At 40.2% G+C, this 20,031-nt stretch overlaps 2 protein-coding genes across 2 annotated transcripts; one reads left to right on the forward strand and one right to left on the reverse strand.

Annotated features, from left to right (window-relative positions):
* Positions 1 to 203: 203 nt before the first annotated feature.
* On the forward strand, positions 204 to 4,500 carry islr2 (immunoglobulin superfamily containing leucine-rich repeat 2). The gene is made up of 2 exons (XM_026364679.1): positions 204 to 415; positions 1,113 to 4,500. The coding sequence occupies exon 2, from the start codon at positions 1,122 to 1,124 to the stop codon at positions 3,261 to 3,263; it is 2,142 nt and encodes a 713-aa protein (XP_026220464.1). The 5' UTR covers positions 204 to 415; positions 1,113 to 1,121; the 3' UTR covers positions 3,264 to 4,500.
* A 339-nt stretch (positions 4,501 to 4,839) lies between these two features.
* stra6 (signaling receptor and transporter of retinol STRA6) lies at positions 4,840 to 19,770 on the reverse strand. Its single transcript, XM_026365936.1, has 18 exons — positions 19,652 to 19,770; positions 16,655 to 17,036; positions 15,386 to 15,452; positions 14,497 to 14,579; positions 13,586 to 13,719; positions 13,028 to 13,194; positions 11,998 to 12,123; positions 11,295 to 11,365; positions 10,405 to 10,484; positions 10,246 to 10,307; positions 9,784 to 9,946; positions 9,475 to 9,550; positions 8,952 to 9,085; positions 8,691 to 8,808; positions 8,338 to 8,439; positions 8,048 to 8,211; positions 7,214 to 7,351; positions 4,840 to 5,835 (listed from the first exon to the last, which is right to left on the reverse strand). Exons 2-18 carry the CDS (start codon positions 16,723 to 16,725, stop codon positions 5,597 to 5,599), a joined length of 1,995 nt encoding a protein of 664 aa, XP_026221721.1. The 5' UTR covers positions 16,726 to 17,036; positions 19,652 to 19,770; the 3' UTR covers positions 4,840 to 5,596.
* Positions 19,771 to 20,031: the final 261 nt, after the last annotated feature.

Raw genomic sequence — 20,031 nt, forward strand, 5'->3', positions numbered from 1 at the left:
CCGAATAAGGTCAAAGATTATCATTGGGTCGGGGTAATAAATTAAACATCCTAAATCATAAATTATGAATTTTCGTTGAGGGTGGGGGACCCGGAGCTTCTGTATCTTTAATGGTGAGGAGAGAGATGGGAGAGGCTGCGCGTTCACGGTTTTCTTTTCTCGCTGCGGGGCGGCGGGGACGCGCAATTCCACACTCGCTGGAGAGGAAAAAAGCGTCGGACTGCAACAAGGACTCACCGGGAAAAATGGTCCCACCACCGCCCTTCATCACCGCCGTCCAGGTCTGCAAAAGTCATGTGAAAGGATCCGCAACACATGAGGACTCGAGTTTTTTCGATCATTAAACTTGTTTCTGAGGAATAGAAACTCCGACGGTGATTAATAAGACACAGCAATTGAAGTTAACAGTGTACAGGTAAGACGATTTAGTAGTTGATAAGACATGAAATGCCTGACAGATGTAAAAATCCAGATCCGGGACAGGATCCAGATAAAGGTTAAGGTGGGGGGGGGGGTTGTTCTGTATGTCAGTGGGAACTCTGGTGAATCACAAGTAAACTAAAATAGTGTGTGCATCGATGTTTAACTCATGCTTAAAAAGAGGAGTTTTTACTGACACAGACGAGGTTTCAGCACCACAAACAGCGCCACTGTGTCCGCAGCGAAAACGCGCTCAGACCAGCTGACCCTGAAAATGCTGCAAACAGACCACGACCTGCGGCAAATGTGCATCAATGTTTCTGTGAAGTCTGAGTCTGTCCAACACTGATGAATCAATCGGCACTGGATTGTGAGGTGATTTGGACAAAACGACATTTGAATAAAAAGGAAACTTGATTCAAACTGCGGCACTTGTAACGAGCTGTACAGCTTCTTTGTCTTTATTAGTTTGGGATGTGTTTGTGAGAGACTAACGCTAATTGACGTCCCTTTAAAAGCATAAAGTACTGTAAAACAGGAGCTTCCTCAGTACATTTCCGCTGATATAATGGGCAGTGAACACAGTGAACGGATAATGGACACAGTGAATGTATAATGGACACAGTGAATGCTTTGCAGACATCTGATAAAACCATTTGATTTGGCTAATGTTTGACAATTGATGCTTGCAGGTGCAGAAAATGGCGAGAAGGCTCCCGCTGCTCGTTGCCTTATTGACTACTGTGATGGGCATTGTACAGTGCTGCCCAGAGCTCTGCAGTTGCCAGGATAAATTTGCCCACCAGTTTGCGGACTGTGCTTACAAAGACCTGCTGGTGGTACCTGTGGGTCTTCCCTCCAATGTGACCACCGTGAGCCTTTCTGCCAATAAGATCAAATATCTGAAAAGTAAAAGCTTCGTCAACATCACTCAGGTCACCTCTCTCTGGCTGGCTCACAATGAGATAGTTACTATAGAGACGGACACCTTGGCCCCCCTGATTCAGCTTCGCAACCTGGACATCAGCTACAACAAAATTGTGAACTTTCCATGGGAGGATCTGCACAACCTCACCGCCCTGCAGCTCCTGAAAATTAACAATAATGAAATGGTGAACCTTCCAAAGGATGCCTTTTCCACCCTGAAGGACCTGAGGTCCTTGCGCATTAACAACAACAAGTTCACCACCATTGTGCAGGATACCTTCACTGCGCTCACCTCTATGTCTCACCTCCAGATTTTTAACAACCCCTTCATCTGCTCCTGCAACCTGGAGTGGCTGAGAGATTGGATCACAACCACTAAGATTTCAGTCCCTGAGCCAAATTCAATCGTATGTGAGGCTCCTGAGCACCTGAAAGGCACACTGGTTACAAATATTCCTAAACTGATTTGTGAGGCCCCTACTGTCACTATAACCATCCAGCCTGAGAACACAGAGCTCGTTGATGGTATCATGGTGATCTTAAACTGTGAGACAACTGGGAGCCCTAAACCACAAATCAGCTGGGAGGTGATTGCAGGAAATCAGAATTATCTGTTTCCCTTGCCTTCTACTGGAGAGATAAATGATGTGCCAATTAATGATAAAACAACCAACAATCGATTCCTCGTTTTCAGAAATGGCTCTCTCATCATCCCTCATTTGAGTAAAAAGGAAGATGGAAATTACAGCTGTTCGGCTGTGAATGAATTAGGCAGGGCGGAGAGCAGTATTAGGGTGGCTCTGTCAGGCACCAAAAAACCCACCAGCAACTCTGTGCCTGATTCTGCACTGGACACACGTCCTGTTAAAAAGCCTGCAGAACCCAAAACCTCCAAAAACAATGTGATCAACTGGTCCAAGCCGGAAGACAAAACAAAGAAAAGTCCTGGAATTTCATCGGACAAAAATGATGCCACGGAGCAGAGTGGGGACGTTTCAAAGGATCCCACCTTTGCGAGCAAGTGCGGCGTGAGAGACAGCAGTGAGTACATCTCCAATCACGCTTTCAACATCAGCTTGGATGACCTGAAGCAGTATACTTTTGATTTTGGCGTTATTGCGCTAGAGGTGTCGGAGACGGAGGCCAAAGTGCAGCTGAATCCACTGCAGCTTCCCAGCAGCAAATCTAACCTTCATGTCAGTCACACTGAAAACCAGGAAACTGTGAATAAAGAGCCTGTGGGTCTGTACCAGTCGTCGTCCAGCAAAACCTCACTGGACATGCTCTACCTCTGTGTAAATACGGGAAATGGACACTCAGTGGTTCAGTGGTCCAACATTCAGGAGGGGATTAATTCCTATCGCTTCCATGGTTTGAAGCCTGGCACTAATTACACACTTTGTCTCACCTATGGAGGGCAGGACTGCCAAGTCCAGGTAGTCTTCACAACTAGGAAAAAGATCCCCTCCCTGCTTATCATCGTGGTTGTCAGCATTTTCCTACTGGGCCTGGCCACAGTTCCCCTACTGGGGGCCACCTGCTGCCATTTGTTATATAAGTACCAAGGAAAGACCTACAAGCTGATCATGAAGGCTCAGAATCCGGATCAGATGGAGAAACAAATGGCTGGAGATTTTGATCCCAGGGCGTCTTTTGTGGGTTCTGAGAAAACCTTCAACCCCAGCGAGTTAGGCGAGGGAGAGGAGGGGGAGGGAGAGGCAGAGGGAGAGGAAGGAGACGCGGAGGGAGAGGCTGAGGGGAGCGTGGTGACAGAGTCCATCCCAGGATCCTCATCCAAAACCAACCAGGAGGAGTATGAAGTGGGCTCGGAGTACAGTGACAAGTTACCACTGGGCGCAGAGGCAGTGAACATCTCGGAGGAGATCAACGGCAACTACAAGCAGCCAAGCCGCTGACCCCGCTGATGTCTGCGAATATACTGTAAAATATTTTACTTTTAAGTAGCCTACATCCAAGCAGGTAACTCGCTCACCATTACTACACGTGAAAAAACGGGGTCGCCTGGTAAAAAAAAAAAAAAAAAAAAGACAAAGGTGGCTTTCCTTTTTATTCTTCGTTTTCTTTTTTTTTTTTTTTTTTACCTCAGAAAGTACTCCGCCAGTCACTGAGATTGTGAATTGATTCGTGTGACATTTGTAGTCTGCTGTAAGGGTAAAACAAGCAACATGCGTTTACAATGCAAACACGGACTTCTGCAGCTCATCAGACCTCAACACTGACGGGAAAAGCGACAACATGTTCCCTTTCTGCCGGACAGAGGCAGATGGGCACGGGCGCAAAGTGTGAAAGCGGTGAGACGCGTAAAGTGAAACAGAATTAAAGGCAAAAAATAAAAAAATAAAAAGTTAAACATTTAACAACTGAGAGCACAAAAAACAACAAAGCAAATAAAAGTGCCATATTTTCTAAAGCCATTTGAAGTAAACTGGCATCAGGGAACAATTGCTTTTCTGTAGCCGTATGCGTATGTGCAAGGCTGTGGATGAGCCTTGTCTGATAGAGATCTCACACAGACCAATTATTATTTTCTCAGGTGTAAACATTTGACTCGTCCACGAAACCGTAGTCGCAGATTTGGATGTTGGTATTTGATGAAATGAATTAGACGCGTAGCTACTGAATCCGGTTTCGGCGTCGTCGCGCCGGGGAGCGCACACAGCAGCGCCCTGCCCGCTGTCCTGTGAGTCCAGGAGGGGAAATTCACTTTCAGCTGTGTTGTGGATCTTCGGTTGTTTACCAACAAAATGTTATTTCACGTTATGTAAGGCTTTAAAAATGTGCGACTTTAACCTCTTATTCAACGGGTGCTTGCTGTTTAATCTCGCTTTTTACAATGAAATTGTCCATGGCATGTCACACGTGTTTCCTTGTGTGGTTTTTATTAGTGTAGTCTATAGGACTTTAGGTGTTACTGTCAACCTGTGATGTAAAGCCATGTGAAATGAAAGTTTTTTTTTTTTTTTTTTTACGACGGTAAATTTAAATGGAGCCTCGACAAACAAGGGCGCATGTGAGCGTCTGACGGCTTCACCTGTCTTGTAATTTGATGCATAGTGAGTTTTTGTGAACTATGTTGTAAAACGAAACAAGATACCCAATGACCTTTCAAGATTTTTTGATATAATTTTATGTAAGTGGAATTAATAAAACATATGAAACTATACAGACTATTCTCCCGGTTTTGTCACCGACCCTAGAATACGTGGATACAGGTAAAAAGAAATACATATATTTTTTAAATTATTCAGAAATAATAAAAAGAAAGGAATAAAAAATGCAAACAGGTTTAAGTAGGTATTAGATCGATTTAGATAGACTCTAGTATGGATCATGCGCATCTTTTGTCTTACTGAAAACAACAGGACAACATCGCCTATTTGGCCAATGGGCTATATTCTAAAATAACACAGGCCTCGTACAAAATAATGTAAATGATAAAAAAAAGGGGGAAAAATGTTTGCTTCTGTTTTATTTTCACAGTGATCGGAAGATAAACTCTGATGTTTATATTTTCACTTAAAAGTTGATATTTTAAATGTCAATGCAAAGACAAATGTTGGAATATTAGAAACCACAGAAGATTTGAGACATTCATAAGAAGATGCTTGTAGCAGCAAGTGGTTTTGGACTTACATAAAATAATGTTTAAATTGTCTGTTAGTTCCTATTCTATTGGTTATTGATAATTACAGGAATGCCACTGAGAAAAAACATGTTTCTTTTTTACCCGGACAGTTCATTTTGTCAGTTCATAAATACCTCTACATATAAATACCCTTGTTCAAAGGATGCTGCAGTGAATTTCAAAACCATGTGTTTTGTTTGGGCTCAAATTTTGCATTATCTGCACTATCTAGTAATAACATAGTTCAAAACATATGCGATTAACCTACAGCTTGAATCTCAAGGCAAACCAGTGGTATCCCAAAATAAGCACATCCATGTTTTGATGGGAGATCGGTGCCACACAAGCGTTCCCAGCAGACTAGACTGTAGCTTTCACACATATAAAAACAGAGGAACACAAAGATCACAAACGCACAATCATAAGACAAACAGAAAAGAACTGCTGAATATCTCTACACGAGGCGCAGACCTATGAGTGAACATATTTCACCAAATGCAGACACAGTACTACAGTAGGTGTGGACAAATAATACGAGCGTAAAATTTGCCCATGACCAGGAGAGACTTTGCAGTCAATGCTCAATCAGGGTCACATTCATTTTCAGTTGCTGGCAGCCGCCTCTGCCTCCTTGCTTGCTGCCTCCTTTTTGCTCCCCTCCTTGGTTCTGCGGTTGAGGCTTCCGTTCACAAAGCTCTCAGCAGTCTGACGCTGGAAGTGCTTCCTGGTGCCCATGAGGGACGGGTTGTTGACCAGGGTGTAGAGGAGCTGCCAGTGCCCATAGGCCCTCTTGGCACTGGACACTTTATGCTGTTTTTTCTCCTGCTGGACCAGCTGGATCCCTGAGGACATTCAGACATCATGATAGCACTGAAGGTATGTCATTTATACACGAAGAAGAAATAAAGAAAAGAATAGTCCTCTTTTAATCTTAGCCAAGATGGGAAAATACTCTTCTCAAGGCCACCTAGGACCAACTAGATACTACAGAAAGAATAATAATAGAAAGTAATCATATTCTAATCCTCTAAGCATGGTGGGAGCATATTGGACTTGCCATTAACACACTGAAATCTTAAACCCCTTGGGCTACATGAATATAAAACAGGTAATTAGTGTAGCTCATCTGTGTAATCAGCTAGTCAAAACTAATCTTTGTAAAACAGTAGATTATTACTGATAATGCATTGTTCTCTAGACGCGAGCAAGCAACATCTGCCCTGCGCATTTGTAATTGGACTGGGCTGCGACTAGATGCCAGATAAAGCATGAAACAACAACCAGTAGTGCAGTTTCCTGTTCATTTCTTCTTATAACTGACGTTGGAGTCAATATCAATGTAGATTAACAATCAGCTCTAAAGGGACTGTTCATATTTTGGCTGTATATAATGTTACACTGGTTTTATTCATATTTCTTAAATAGTATGCATAATGTTAACCTGTGTGACCACATAGTCTGTTGCTAACAGAGACTGGCGGCTCAGGAGAGTGTGAGCATGCCATAAGGACAGCTGATTAATTTATGACAGATTTGATTGAGACCAGCAGCAGGGCTGTAAATTATTCCACAGTGAAATTCAATTTGCTGTTGACATATTAAATCAGAACCACTAATCTTTTATTTTTTCTGTGCATGTAAGACAGTGTTATGATGTGATTATATGTTACAATGACCTGCTACTGGATTCCAAACCTCTCTTGAGAAATTAAAGATGCCATACTGTCTTTAGTGCAGATATGTGTCTATTGTATATATCTTCAAAGGACAAGGCTGGAAATAGTCCATATTTTTCTTATTGTCATAGCCCGGTCCCCTGTGCTCCATTGTTGTACAGAAACCACTGAAAGGATGTCAGTCAGTCACATTGGGCACTGTGACATGTTAATTAATATGTGATTGAAAATATTGAAATTCCTTGCAAATGCACTGCTTCCTATTTTGGAGTGTCCAAAAAGAACCTACCTACACATGATCACTTTACATTAGTAGAACAAAGTACTTGGGGTTAGTGTCTTACACAGGAAAGGACAGTCTGAGGGGAAGTAATCATGTGCTGTTGATTTTGGAAGAACACAGAAAAACAGCAGCCTTATACTTAAAATTGTATCACAATAACAGCATCCACAGTACCAAGTCACTGTGCACTTGTGTGAACTGGTAAATTAATTCATGTGTAGTCTATAATGTAGAGTTTTTTGTATGCTTTGTCCTACAGACCCTCTTCAGCATCCCGTGACCTCTGTCCAGCATTGCTTTCCTGGCCCACAGACTGCAGCAGCATCCCACAGAAGGCCTTCATAACAGGGTGAGACTGGTTCACCTCAATCTTCAGATAATGAGCATAGCAGCGGTAGGCTGCAGACAGACACAGGGAGGGGGGATCACTCTGACTGGGCAAAAGCAATAAACACATAGGACTGCACCCCATGTTGGCTTTGAGGCAATCACACATAATGGCTGTACAATCACACGTCTTTCTTTTTTTAAACCACCTGCTTTTCTTGACAACAGATGTCTTAAATCTGCAGCCCGCTTTCCAGATCGGTGTGCAATTAGTGTCCCTTGCACTACACAGAATACAGATATCATATGAGTTGCTGTGAGCTGCTGGCAGGGTAAAGTGGGCAGGATACGCATTTTCTGGCCTTTAAGTGGGATCAGTAAAAGTGCATTTGCTCATGGAAAATTGCTTCTTTTTAAGCCTCTGGAGAGAGTGGAAAAAAAACCCACAGAGTCATCTACAGTAAAAGCAGTATGTTAATACCAATGAATATGTTAACGCTGGGCGCAGAGACCACAAACAAAAAAAGCTATACTAAAATGTAAAATATAATTGGCTCTTTGGCAATGTAAATGTGTGTTGTTGTTTTTTTATTTCAACACACATATAATGGAGTCAGAACATTTCTTTTCTAGCAGACACACCAGCACAGAAACTGTCTATTATATAGAGACAATATTTTAATACATATGACACTGAGATGAGTTGATGCTTTGGCATGGTCAGTGTACCAGACACCATCTATACAGTAGGCAGACTATCTGACTTACCCGGATCAAATGCCTCCACATTGCGGTTAAGGAGACTGATATCCATACGTCCCATGTGAACAATGTTAAACAGAGCAGTGATGATCATTCGCCAGAATGCAAGTAGTACCCCGATCAGAACATTGACTGGAAACAGCAGGTACGTCAGCAAGAAGAGATTACCCCTGTTAGATAGTACAGAACGCATCAAACATACAGGACAATTATCAGACTATACAACACAAAGTAAGCATGAACACTTGAGCACAATACAGACAATACATGGCAGCAACTACAGTATAGTGACTCACCTGTTGTCTAGATCTCGTGTGCCTGCTGTTTTTTTGATGAAGCAAAACCTGGCGGTGATATGTTGAATCAACACAGCCAAGACAATCATGAGCCAGAAGGGCCTGAAGGGAAAAAAATCAACAATCAAACATCTGTGGTGATACAGGAAACAGACAGAGGGCAGAAAAAACACTCCACTGTAAATGATGTGAGCCAAAGCCATTTCCAGACAACATACATGGAACATGTCACGTTTTTAACTGAAAGGAAAACCTAAGAAAGTATTCTCAGTTCTTCACTATTAAAATCTGTGTCAGAAGAATCTGATGCGCGTTACAGCAATGTAATGAGTGAGCGGTGTGAGGACGCTCACCACATGTGCCACAGAACCTGAAAGAGGATCAGATTCTGTCCGTGCAGGACAGGCATGATAATGAGGAAGACAGTGATGAGAAGGAAGAGGAAGAACACCAGGGTCTGGATCATCATACCTGTGGGGGACAGATCAGAGCTGCAAGGATTACACCCTGTCCAGCATCCAGTAAAGCTAGACTACACATTCAACTTTCTTCCCGATCACAGTGAAAAATTGGTAAAAAAAAAAAAAAGTATCTTCTACTAAAATAAACTATACCAATACAGATGTGAGCAGCTGTGAAGCTGGTGTATCCCATCCAGCAGACCAGTGCAGGTCGGGAAGCTCTAATATTTCTCTGGCAATTGTAAACATTATAGATATCTCCTCTGTACAGTCCCTTCAGGTTTGACCTACAGAAAGAAAAACACAATCAAGACAACACGAGACAATACAACACATAAACCAATTCGTCACTGAATGTTTAAATTATGTAGACAATTAAAGTGGTAATTTACCAAGGCATCAAATGCAATTCAATACTGAACTTACAACATAATTTATGGTAATGGCACAGTATTTCATGTCTTATCTTAATAGCCATTTTCAATTCAAGCAGCAGTTAACCCAGAGTGAATGCTGCAGTTCTGTCTGTCTGGATGATTAGGACTCTATTATGTTATAATAACTCCCATGTGAACGATTACACTATAATAAAGCAGGCAGAATGCCATGCACATTCACAATTCTTGGAAACTTTGTGAAGAGAATAACAATATAAGAGAAAATATAAGAAGCCTACCGATGCAGAACCATGGACCGCATGAGCATAGCCAGGTTGATCAAGCCTGAGAGGGTCATTGCTGAGATGTAGCACACTGAAAAAAATGAAATTATAATATAACCTCAAATTATGTTCTTTAGATTTAAATTTTATTTGCCATTTTATGAAAACGTGTATGTGCAAAAAGCATAAGAGGAAGCCATGTTAATATTAATGAGGTTTGCAATAAGAGTCTAATGTGATTCAACTGAATTAAACTCACCTACTGTATAATCTAATCTTTCATATCACTAAATGGCTGCTCTATGAATTTATAATTTCACTCACCTTCCACACACCAGATGTAATACATCACAATTCTGATTACTTCTTGTTTGTCAGGAGACAGCATGATCTTAATGCTAGCTAAAAGTTTGACAATATCTTCATCGACTCCCATACGGGCAGTCTGGAGAGTCGGTACCACCATCAAGATCAGTAGGAGACCCATCTAAAAAAAAATGACAGGAAATGTATTCATTACTAGAGAACTCAACCCTGTTTCCATAGCAACGTAGTGTTTTCTGCTAATTAGAACTTATAATTAGTTGTGATTATAAACTGGTAATTAAAGGTATTCATTAAGATTTAATATGTAATCCATTTTTATTTACTGTTTTAAATCACACAGTTGTATGGAGGTTTTATATGAAGCAAAGGTAGACATATTCCATTCAGTTTTTGATTATCACATTGTTCATATGTATCACGTTATGCAATAGTTTACATGCTGTAATATCCAGGAGTTACCTGATACATGGCTATGAACGACACTACACCAGATATAGCCAGCTTCAGTGGAAAACGGAAAGCTGTTTGAAAAAGAAAAGCGATGTTATAAAAGTTCAACTGCAGATAAAACATGAGAGCATGGCCAGACATAAAAGGAGGCCAATATCAGATATTTACCGTCCTCTGGTGTATAAATGTATAGCTTTATGGCATCAATTATTCTTTGATGGAGCCTGGGTGTCTCTGTGCTTGATGGGCTGAGATGAATGGTAAACAGAGTCACACATTTAAACACATCAATTCAATTTACAAGATCAGGACAAATGTAAGTGTAAGAGCTATTTGTGCCGTCACCACTGAAAGCATCAAACAAAGAAAAGGTGTTGGTATGTAGGTAGGAGTCAAACATGCACCACAAGAGAAAAAGGGAATGCATTAGTGCACCAGCATTCATCTAATGTGTTGACCTCTGCTTGACATGTTGGACTGCATAGATTATATGGGGAACTGTTTCACCAGCAGATATAGTGGAATTAAGTTGTCTGCAAAAATACACGAAGAGCAGCAACATGTTTCCTCTCATTGTTTTCCCTTTATTCATAATTGATCGTTAAACTTTTGCTTGTAATAGTATTCTTGTAACTTATGAGATTAACATAAAAATAGGTGGATATTTTTATCCCTCATGACTGGGGGGGAGCTACTGGAGTCACTGGTGTGATTTTACAATCAGACTCTTTCTGTAAGTTTGGACTCAAAGCTTATAAATAAGACATCCAGGCCAACGTGTAGCTTAGGGATTAAGACGCTCACTGTGAACCGCAACGTGAGCACAGAGCTCTGTTGTGTCTTTCTGTCAGTTTTGACATCTGTTGTATATAGCAACATTTTAAAAAGCCCAAAATGATTCCTTAAAATAAAAACCAGGTTACATAAATCAAAGTTTTTACAAAAAGGCTTCCCCCATGAACAAGGCACAATGGCAATACTACAAAAAGAAAATCAAAGCTGGAGAAATGTGAGAAAAACAAACAGCTTTGTAACAATGTGCAGGCTGCAGTTCTCACCTGATTTTGTTGGGTTTCTTCTTCTTGAGTATTTTCTTCACATAGTCTTTGTAGTAGCTGCTGCTCAGATCCTAAAAGAACAGTAAATGTGTCAAGTAAATAGATAGTAGACAGGCTAGTATAGAGAGCTGAATGAATTATTATTATATATATATATTATAAATAATATATATATATATATATATTCTTCATATGATTATTAAGTGTGTAGTAATAGGCACTGTTTAAATTTGAACTTGTCAGTGAAACTCCAGACAATTGCTTCACTCCAGCCTTGTCATATCCACGCTGAGATTAGCATGAAATAAACCCAGCATTGTGTCCTCTGAGTAAAAAACAAGGTAACCTTTTCATAATCTGATCAAGAACATAACATAAACCAATTATGTCAAATCTACTTAAAATTATTAGGCCACTGCCATGCTGCGTGGAACTTCACATTGTCCCTCAGCCTATGAGCACAAATAAGCCCTTTGATTAGTATGCGGCTTATAAAGGCTCCTTGCGTTAACAGATTGAGAAGAAATGCGAGTCTTGGGGAGATTTTTCGCTTTTAATAGTTCAAGCTTACAAGAATGCAGACTACTAATCAACACAGAAGCTGTTATAGAGTTTGTTATGTAACTAGGCCAAACAATTAGTAAGAGCTGTACAACCATCCTGAAGCAAATAGGCAGGAACTGCACCCAGATCAAAAACTTACCTCTGTAGCATTGTTCTTTTCAGTGCCCTTTAGGCCTTTGAATAAAAGAAGTGGATACTGGAAACTGAGGAATGCCAAGCAAGCTATCTGGGGCAGGCTGGAGAAAAGGGAGAAGTGTTTCTGTATCTGCAAAAAAATAAAATAGGACGTTAAATCACCTACAGTAGCATTTTGTTTGTGAGCACTTCAGTGGCTCACTAAGAATACCCCCTTATACTGCACTGTACTGACACAAAGAGCAAACAAAAATGGCTTTGTGCATTGTAACAGGAATCTGAATATTGTCCAAATGGGGTCCTACAGCAGCACAAAAAGAGATTAGAGAAACCAGAAGCCAAAATTACTCACATTTAGCACATAGGAAACACTGCTAAGTCATACACCAAATACTGGAAATTAAAGTGTAATTTAAAAAAACTAGTAAAAAAAACTTTACTAAATATAATTTTCATTTTTTTTATTCTTTTGTCTGTACATGGCTAAGCTCAGTCTTGCAGTTCAACTCAAATGCTCCCAGCAGTTTTTGGTATATGCCAGCTCCTGGAGGGATAAACAGATAGCCATCATCGCTATTTAAAAAAAACTAAACACACACTAAACTGATTAACTGTGACAAAGCGTCTTGATTAAGACCAACAGACAGTGGAACTAATTGTTTTGAGGCACAGCCATTCATCTCACAGAAAACCCAAACAAGATGGAGGTGACACTAAATCTGGGGATTGGGAGTTCAAATTGGGAGCTCCAACCATGTGTCCATGAATTCAGCTGAAATGCCTGATATTTATCTTTCCAATCACATCACCTACAGACTGTATACTACAAACTAGCTTTGTTTGGTAATCAAAGGGTTTTGAGACCAGAACAAATCAGCTTAGTTGTTAAAATAATCCTTAAAACTCAGACAGATGATAAACATCAGAACAAATGCAAATTAAAACGAGCAAAACACTGGGTTCTTCAAAAATCTGTTGCTCTTAAAAATTATTATTTATACATGACTTGGAACTTAAAAGTGATTGTTCCTTACCAGAGGTGTTTTAGGACAGTCTATCTTCTGCCAGACCAGAACTCCAAAGTGTGTCCATGACAAAAGGCTACCGAGCACATAGCCAACTTTATTATGTAAGGTGCCACATGCCAGGAGAGGGTAGTACAGTGCAGGGTAGTAGAAGATTCCCAGAATCACCCAGTTCTCTGCAAATACAAGAAGTGTGTGAAGAACCACTGCACCAAAAAGAAAGTTGGCTTCACTTGTTTTTTTTAAGAAACTGACTCCAGACAATTCTTATGTTTAGGAAATTTTATTTCAGTAAGAAAAGCTGCTTGTAAGTTAAAAAAGAGACATTAAAATAATAATTATCCTACTACACAAGAGATAGGTAACACAAAATATTATTCTTTCACATGGATCCTGATTAATCTTCTAAAAGAACCCTATGCCCAGTTATTCAAAAGAGTGGCATAAGTAAAAAGCCAAAATACTGTACATCTAAAGATTTATAGGCTGACTAAGATTGACAATCTTTGAGAAAAGTGAATATATATTGCAGGCTGATGTTAGTTCAGGAAGAGGTGACCTCCTTACGTTTGTTCTGGGAGTCTGTAGTGAAGGGGAGGGGGTTTGGCATTAAGACCAGGCCCCAAAGTTTGCACAAGAGCACTCCAAACACAGCCACTGCCAGGCCCTTGTGTTGCGTATGGTCCAGGAAGTTGACCGGACTGTGAAATCAAGCAACAGGTATTTAGAGCCCACATGTTATGAGTCCCACATTGAGATGAAGCAGTTATTGAGCAGAAATGATCTAACTTCAGAAGGTCATATAAATATTTTTAAGGTTTTTGCCCACAAACTAATCACAAGTGCCTTAAAGCTGAAGAGACATTTTAGGGCAATTTCCTACTTCCTTTGGTTTCCATTCATCACAATGTGATATAAAAATCAGCTCTTGAGACTTGCTTCATTTAGGCAAATCCACTACAGCCCTATTAATCCAGGGAAGGTTCATTCAGCGTGAAAACATGCATTCACAGAAAGAAGTCCCCCACCATGATTAGCTTTAACTGCTGGCCACTGGGCAATAGAGCGGGTTCAGGGGTTAATTACTCAAGGGTACATCAGCCAGTCCCAAGCTGAAATTAGAGGTGATAATGTGTCAAAATGAAGTTGCAAGTTTTTTAAAAACCCTCTGTTCATGTTGTATTCCAGTGCTTTTGGGAAACTGTGACATCCTTCACTTCCACATACATACCTTGTCAACATCAGTTTGACCTAGTTTCATCTTTTGAGCTACAAAACTCATTTCAAATGTTCACTGTGAAGGGTTTTCCTGTCTCAATCATAACGTTGGCACATTAATCATCAAGCCATAACTGCCTCTTAGGTCGGAAATCAATATAAGAATCTTTGGAAAATGGTGCAAAACAATGCAAATGAATTCAAAAATAACAACATGACCCTTTTTACATTAAAGAAATTATAAGACAAAACAGCCTTACCTGAGTAATCCCGGGAGTCCTTTCTGCCTCTCGCCCACCTTTGTGCGTCTGGCTAGGGCTGCTAAGATCAGCATGACAACAAGCTAGAGGAGCAAACCTCAGTTACTATCTTTCACAGAACAGCGTGCCCTCAGCAGCTGTGGATTCCCCAGGGTTCAGACATCACACTGATTCTAAACATGAGGGGAGTCCATGCCACAAAAGACTAAACTCAAGTTTCTCATTAGGGCTCCCCATGGATGTGGACTGAATATACTGTCATCAGTCAGGATCACTGACCAGTGAGAGTTCAATGACCTGTCACGACCTCTGACACATTTAGGAAACGCAAGGCTGGGAAGAATGGCTTACTCTAAACTGGACCGGTGTAGACCAGCTTCTTTAAGATCATTATGTAAACATGGCAGAAGACATTCAAACACAATATTTATGTGCAGTACATAATGTTGTTTGAGTGACAAGATTTTATCCTCTGTCCTCAGTTATATAGGAGTTTTGTGTTTGGATTACTTCATTTGTGTGATATAACTTAGAGAAATAACTTAGAGAGTAACTGACAAGGCTGCACTACTGCAGTTTTTACTGCACTTACTTGAGATGTAAATGGTTTTGTGACATAAGTCCTTCATTTGCCTTGGATCTACACCTGGATCTCACTCAAAAACCTATTTGGAACATGGCCCAGTGTTCCATCTAATGTCCTTTTTTTGGTAAACATGCAGTAATTTCCCTGGTAATTAACAATCACTGATGCTGACACATATATTTAGCATAATTTCATCAAGGAAAAGAGAACTCTCATATCTCAATTTAGAACATCATAAAACATGACTTATCTCACAGCGAAGTCTGAAAAAAATAAATGACAACAGTGAATGACAAGACTTACAGATATTGCAGTGATGCATATATGGTAGAGCCTGTCATCAGCAGTGGGGTCACATGGAGGGATAATTCTAAAACAGGAAGAAAATGCACACACGAGTAAAACAATCAGTTTAAATCTTAAAACTTAAGGTTTTAAGTCACTGATCTGACCTACAGTATACCCCACTAAACCTTTCACACATCACTGTCAGGGCCATTTGGGGCTGGAAAGTTTGAGACTGAAATCCTGCAGCAGAGATTTGCATTAAAACGGATTGGTATCAGCGTGACACAGGAAAACAACAAACGGCCTATGTTCACGTTCATTAAAGGAGCAGGAATGCCTGATCATGGGGTAGTAATTACAACTATGATATACAGAAAAGGCCTCCTATTAAATATAACTTTAAAAATACTGCATGTACTGCCTATGAGCGCAGAGATGGAGGCTTGTAGTTTAAATGCTTTGATATTTTTCACAACAGTCTCTTACTATTTTAAACAATGTGTAAATGTGTAACTTGTCTCTTACCTGACAGTAAAATGTTTACAAAAGCAGAAAAATAGGACTTAATAGTTAACAGTAGTGACACACAAAAGCTTTTCATATTACAACTCAACACAGTCTATTAATTTACATGACAACCAATAGCTAAACATAGGGTTTAGTAATAAATGAGGCTTGCTCCATTGTACTTTTGTCATATTGTTGATGTTAGGCCAGCTTAAATATCAACATTTCTTCTTTTAATTACTCTGTACCAATGGAAATATGGCAGATTCCACACAGTGAAAACAAAAACAGATGAACAACGAAACAAAAAAATGAACAATATGACAGACGTACAATGGAACAAGTCTCATTTATCACCAAACCCCATATTTAGCCAGTGTTAGTATGAGTTTAGGTTTGTTATTCAGGGTTGAATTCACTTGTGTTTTGTTGATGTTGTTTCCAAAGGGTTCTATGGATAAATCTATCAATTTCCAGAACAACCTACATTCACAACATGAAAATGATACAGCCTCTACTATAATATGAGAAATAACAGAAAGAGAAACAAGACCACACACTAACAGTGGCGCTGGAGAAGTATGCCAAGTGTCACCTAATATCTCAATGAGAGCTGTATCTCACAGCAAAGTTATTCAGGCTTACAAAACTTGGACGACAACATAAACCATGGGCCTATTAGAGTTTCTTCGTGAGAATGTGTCTTTAGACAATAACATATAGAAAAACTAAACTACAGTATGTGGAGGCCTAGGTATACAATAATAATGTACTTACTCTGGTTCAACCTTTGGTGGCACAGGATCCAGATCTGGGTACTCGTATTCCTGGAAAGCATCCTTATCCATTGTGCTTTTTTTTTTTTTTTTTTTTTTTTTTTACAGATCCAAAGTATTCAAGCACAATCTCTAGCAACACACAACTGTAATCTCCTTCACTCAAGAGGAATAAGTGTCTCCCAAGTCAGCTGCAGAGTTGTCCTTTTCCCTGTGTTTCGTCTACTCTCACTCACACTCTCTTACCCTCCCTCACAGCTTGTATTCAGGTGCCCTGGTCCCACTGTGGAGCTGAGAGTAATTTGACAGGTCCTGGCTGTGGCTTGCTGCCTCCACCCTACAAGGGCCCTATTTCAGCTGAGGGTTACCACCACACTGGGAGCCTGGGGAAGAGAGCGAGATAGAGGCAGTGCATGAAAAGAGAGAAAAATGTGGAGATCCTGGCAGCCAATCTGGAAGGCCACCTGCAGCTTACTGGGATTATATCTACTTTTGGAGTTGTGGTATTGGGCCTGTGGGCTGGTGGCTGAAAAGATCTAGAGTTATAAAACTCATCTACCCACACTGAGTGCGTAGCAACGAGCCTTTTCTATCAGCATAGAGTTCCACTTTGATAACAGGTAAATTCCCATGTTGTTTCCTTCTGTCATGGTTCACTTCCATTCACGAAAGGTCACAAAAATAAGTCCAGGTAAATCACCATCACAACATGGAACCAAATAAAGCAGGATGGAAGCTGTCACTACAGGAAACACCTCACCTTACTTCATAGAGTAATTCTGCACCTTCAGCTTGATTAAGATCAAAGCAGAGTTCATTCAACCCAGAACTTTGTCTTCAGCAGATAAATCAAGATAAAGATTTCAAGGGCATATTCACACTGAAATCTTTTTCTAAAGCACATATCTTAATCTGTAGTCTGCTACAGTGCTGTCAACTTTACTGTGTTGTTTTTAAAAAGTCTCAGGGAAACAAATGTTTATCAGAAACGAGATCATAGGCAGTTTCCAAATAGTGAGAAAAGACATAATGTAAACTAGTGATTAAGATTAAACACAAAATGCAGAGGGAGAGTTACTATTTTAAAAGTTGGGGGTCAATAAACATATTTTGTTGAAAACCAAATGAATATATTTTATTTATTTACAGATTATCATGTGCTAACAATAACTACATAATGCATAACTACAATATATGCGTTTGTTTCTCAGCCTCATATTTCACATGACAGTGCAATATAGCTCATCTCATTAGCCCATGTTGGATCTTGTCCTCAGTGCTGGCCTGACCCCTCTGTAATGGCAAATCTCTGTTACATATTAAATCCTCTCAGAGTATAGCAGCTGTCCATCACATCAGGCATCACAGTTTTAACTGTTTCATTCTTCATGAAAATATTCAAAATAGGGATGTCATGTATTTCCTGGGTGACATAGTCAAATTGAGATGCAGGTTTTTCATTCAATTCAAGTCCATGTATAACAGCAGCAGCTGTATAAAGAGATGCTTAATGAGTGCAAAGATCCCTTAACTTAACAAAAGCACAAGCATGTGAGTGCAGCAAAGGCAGACTTAGGTCAAGGGTCACGGCAACACTACTTTCCATTATTTTATCTCAGCAACATGTTGAATGAAGCTACAACAGATCATTTTTGTTTATGTGTACCACTTCATACCTCAAGTGTTGTATAGATCTTGTGCAACATGTCTGCAGTGATCTACCGTATTCCTGCATTGAACTGCAGCTGGCTGAGACTAAGTCAGATTTGCAACAGTGCCTCCACGTCTGCACACACTCATTATGCCGGGATTACAGTCACACAACTTTAAAAAGCAACAGCACTTCCCCTCCAACACTCCTGAGAAAACATGGTTTCTCAAGCACAGTAAGCCACCAAATCAAATGTGCTCCTGAAAAAAAAAAAAAGTACCCCAGAAAATAAAAGGGTCAGTGAACAAAGAATGCTTTGAACAGTTTTAATTACATCACAGAGAGTCAGTCTGATTGAGGCAGACAGTTCACTTCATCAGGTTTAGGAAGTTGACTCAAAAAGCCTTTAGTAGGAAATACGTTAATCTGGAGCCTTGTAAAAACACACATAATTAACTCATCTGAGCAGCAGTGTCATGCTGGCCTCAGGCTCACCCGGATTTTGGCAGATATCTGCATAAGTGCTAAAATAGTGCTCATGAAGATATTTTTAAGAATTTCATATTGACTTTTTCATCCCTCAGTGTGGCTCCCAGGAGCACTGATGTATCCACACTGCAAAACATTCAACTGATGCAACGACTCTGAATCCACTGTGTGTTTGTTTTTGTAAGTTAGGCATTTATCCTGTAGATTAAATGACACGTCTGTTGCATTTTGCACTGTCTATAACAGTGGAGCAGTACATATATGTATATATATCGTTGCCCTACTCCCTACAAAGGCGCATGCTCGAGTCGTTCAGGCTCAGGTGCAGCTGCAGCAGCCTGCTTCTCTGGATTTGGTTACAAGCAAACGTCACGGACATATTTCGTGGCTTTGAAGTTGAGCTTGATCTTCTGACGACAAAAGAGACTTTCAGCCCGTGAGAGCCACAACAGGTAACTTAGTCACCTGTGCCTCTGTTCGCTCTGTGCTGCACTCATCCACTGAGAATGACGTTTGTATTTTGGGTACATTTCGACCTCCATGCGCCTCTCAACGTTTATTCAGTAGTAAAATGTGACTGGCGACTTTACAACAGGAGTTTTATAGTGATTGTATTTTCTAATGGCAATGGCTAATCTGTTTTATAAACTTTGATGCCAGGCTACTTACCGAGCGCATGCAGGCGCGTCGCTGCGCCCTGTAGGCATGGAAGGTCTATTAACGTCAAACCTCACAAATGAATACATGAGAAATAAGCCGAATTGCGTGTATCACCTGACCATGATTGGCAAGTCCAACATTCTAAAACAGCATTCAATATAAAATCATTTGAAATTCAATTTAAAATTAGGATCTTACCTTGCCTTAGTCTGATATTCAAATCACTTCATCCCTGTGCCACCGTGCTGTAGGATACACCTGCCTGAGGAGTTCACTGATTGCACAAACAACAATCTAAAGAGCAACTTTTCTTTTTTTTTTTTTTTTTTTCTGGGCAGCTCATATAGTGCCTAGCTGGGACTTTGAACTGTTTGATCCTGTGTTGTAGTGGGGACATCATAAAAGTGCTGCTGCATGCAAACTCAGGAGACGTTGTTGTGAAACATATAGGGGTTACTCATGAGGTCAAGACTGCAGAAGGATGACCTTTTGCAATATATTCATTAATAAAACTGACAAGAAAACAATGCTTACAATGGATTCGGTGTGCCTTTTCATGTTAATTTGATATTTTAATA

The sequence above is a fragment of the Anabas testudineus genome, chromosome 6, assembly GCF_900324465.2.
Source record: "Anabas testudineus chromosome 6, fAnaTes1.2, whole genome shotgun sequence".
In the NCBI taxonomy this organism is placed as follows: domain Eukaryota; kingdom Metazoa; phylum Chordata; class Actinopteri; order Anabantiformes; family Anabantidae; genus Anabas; species Anabas testudineus.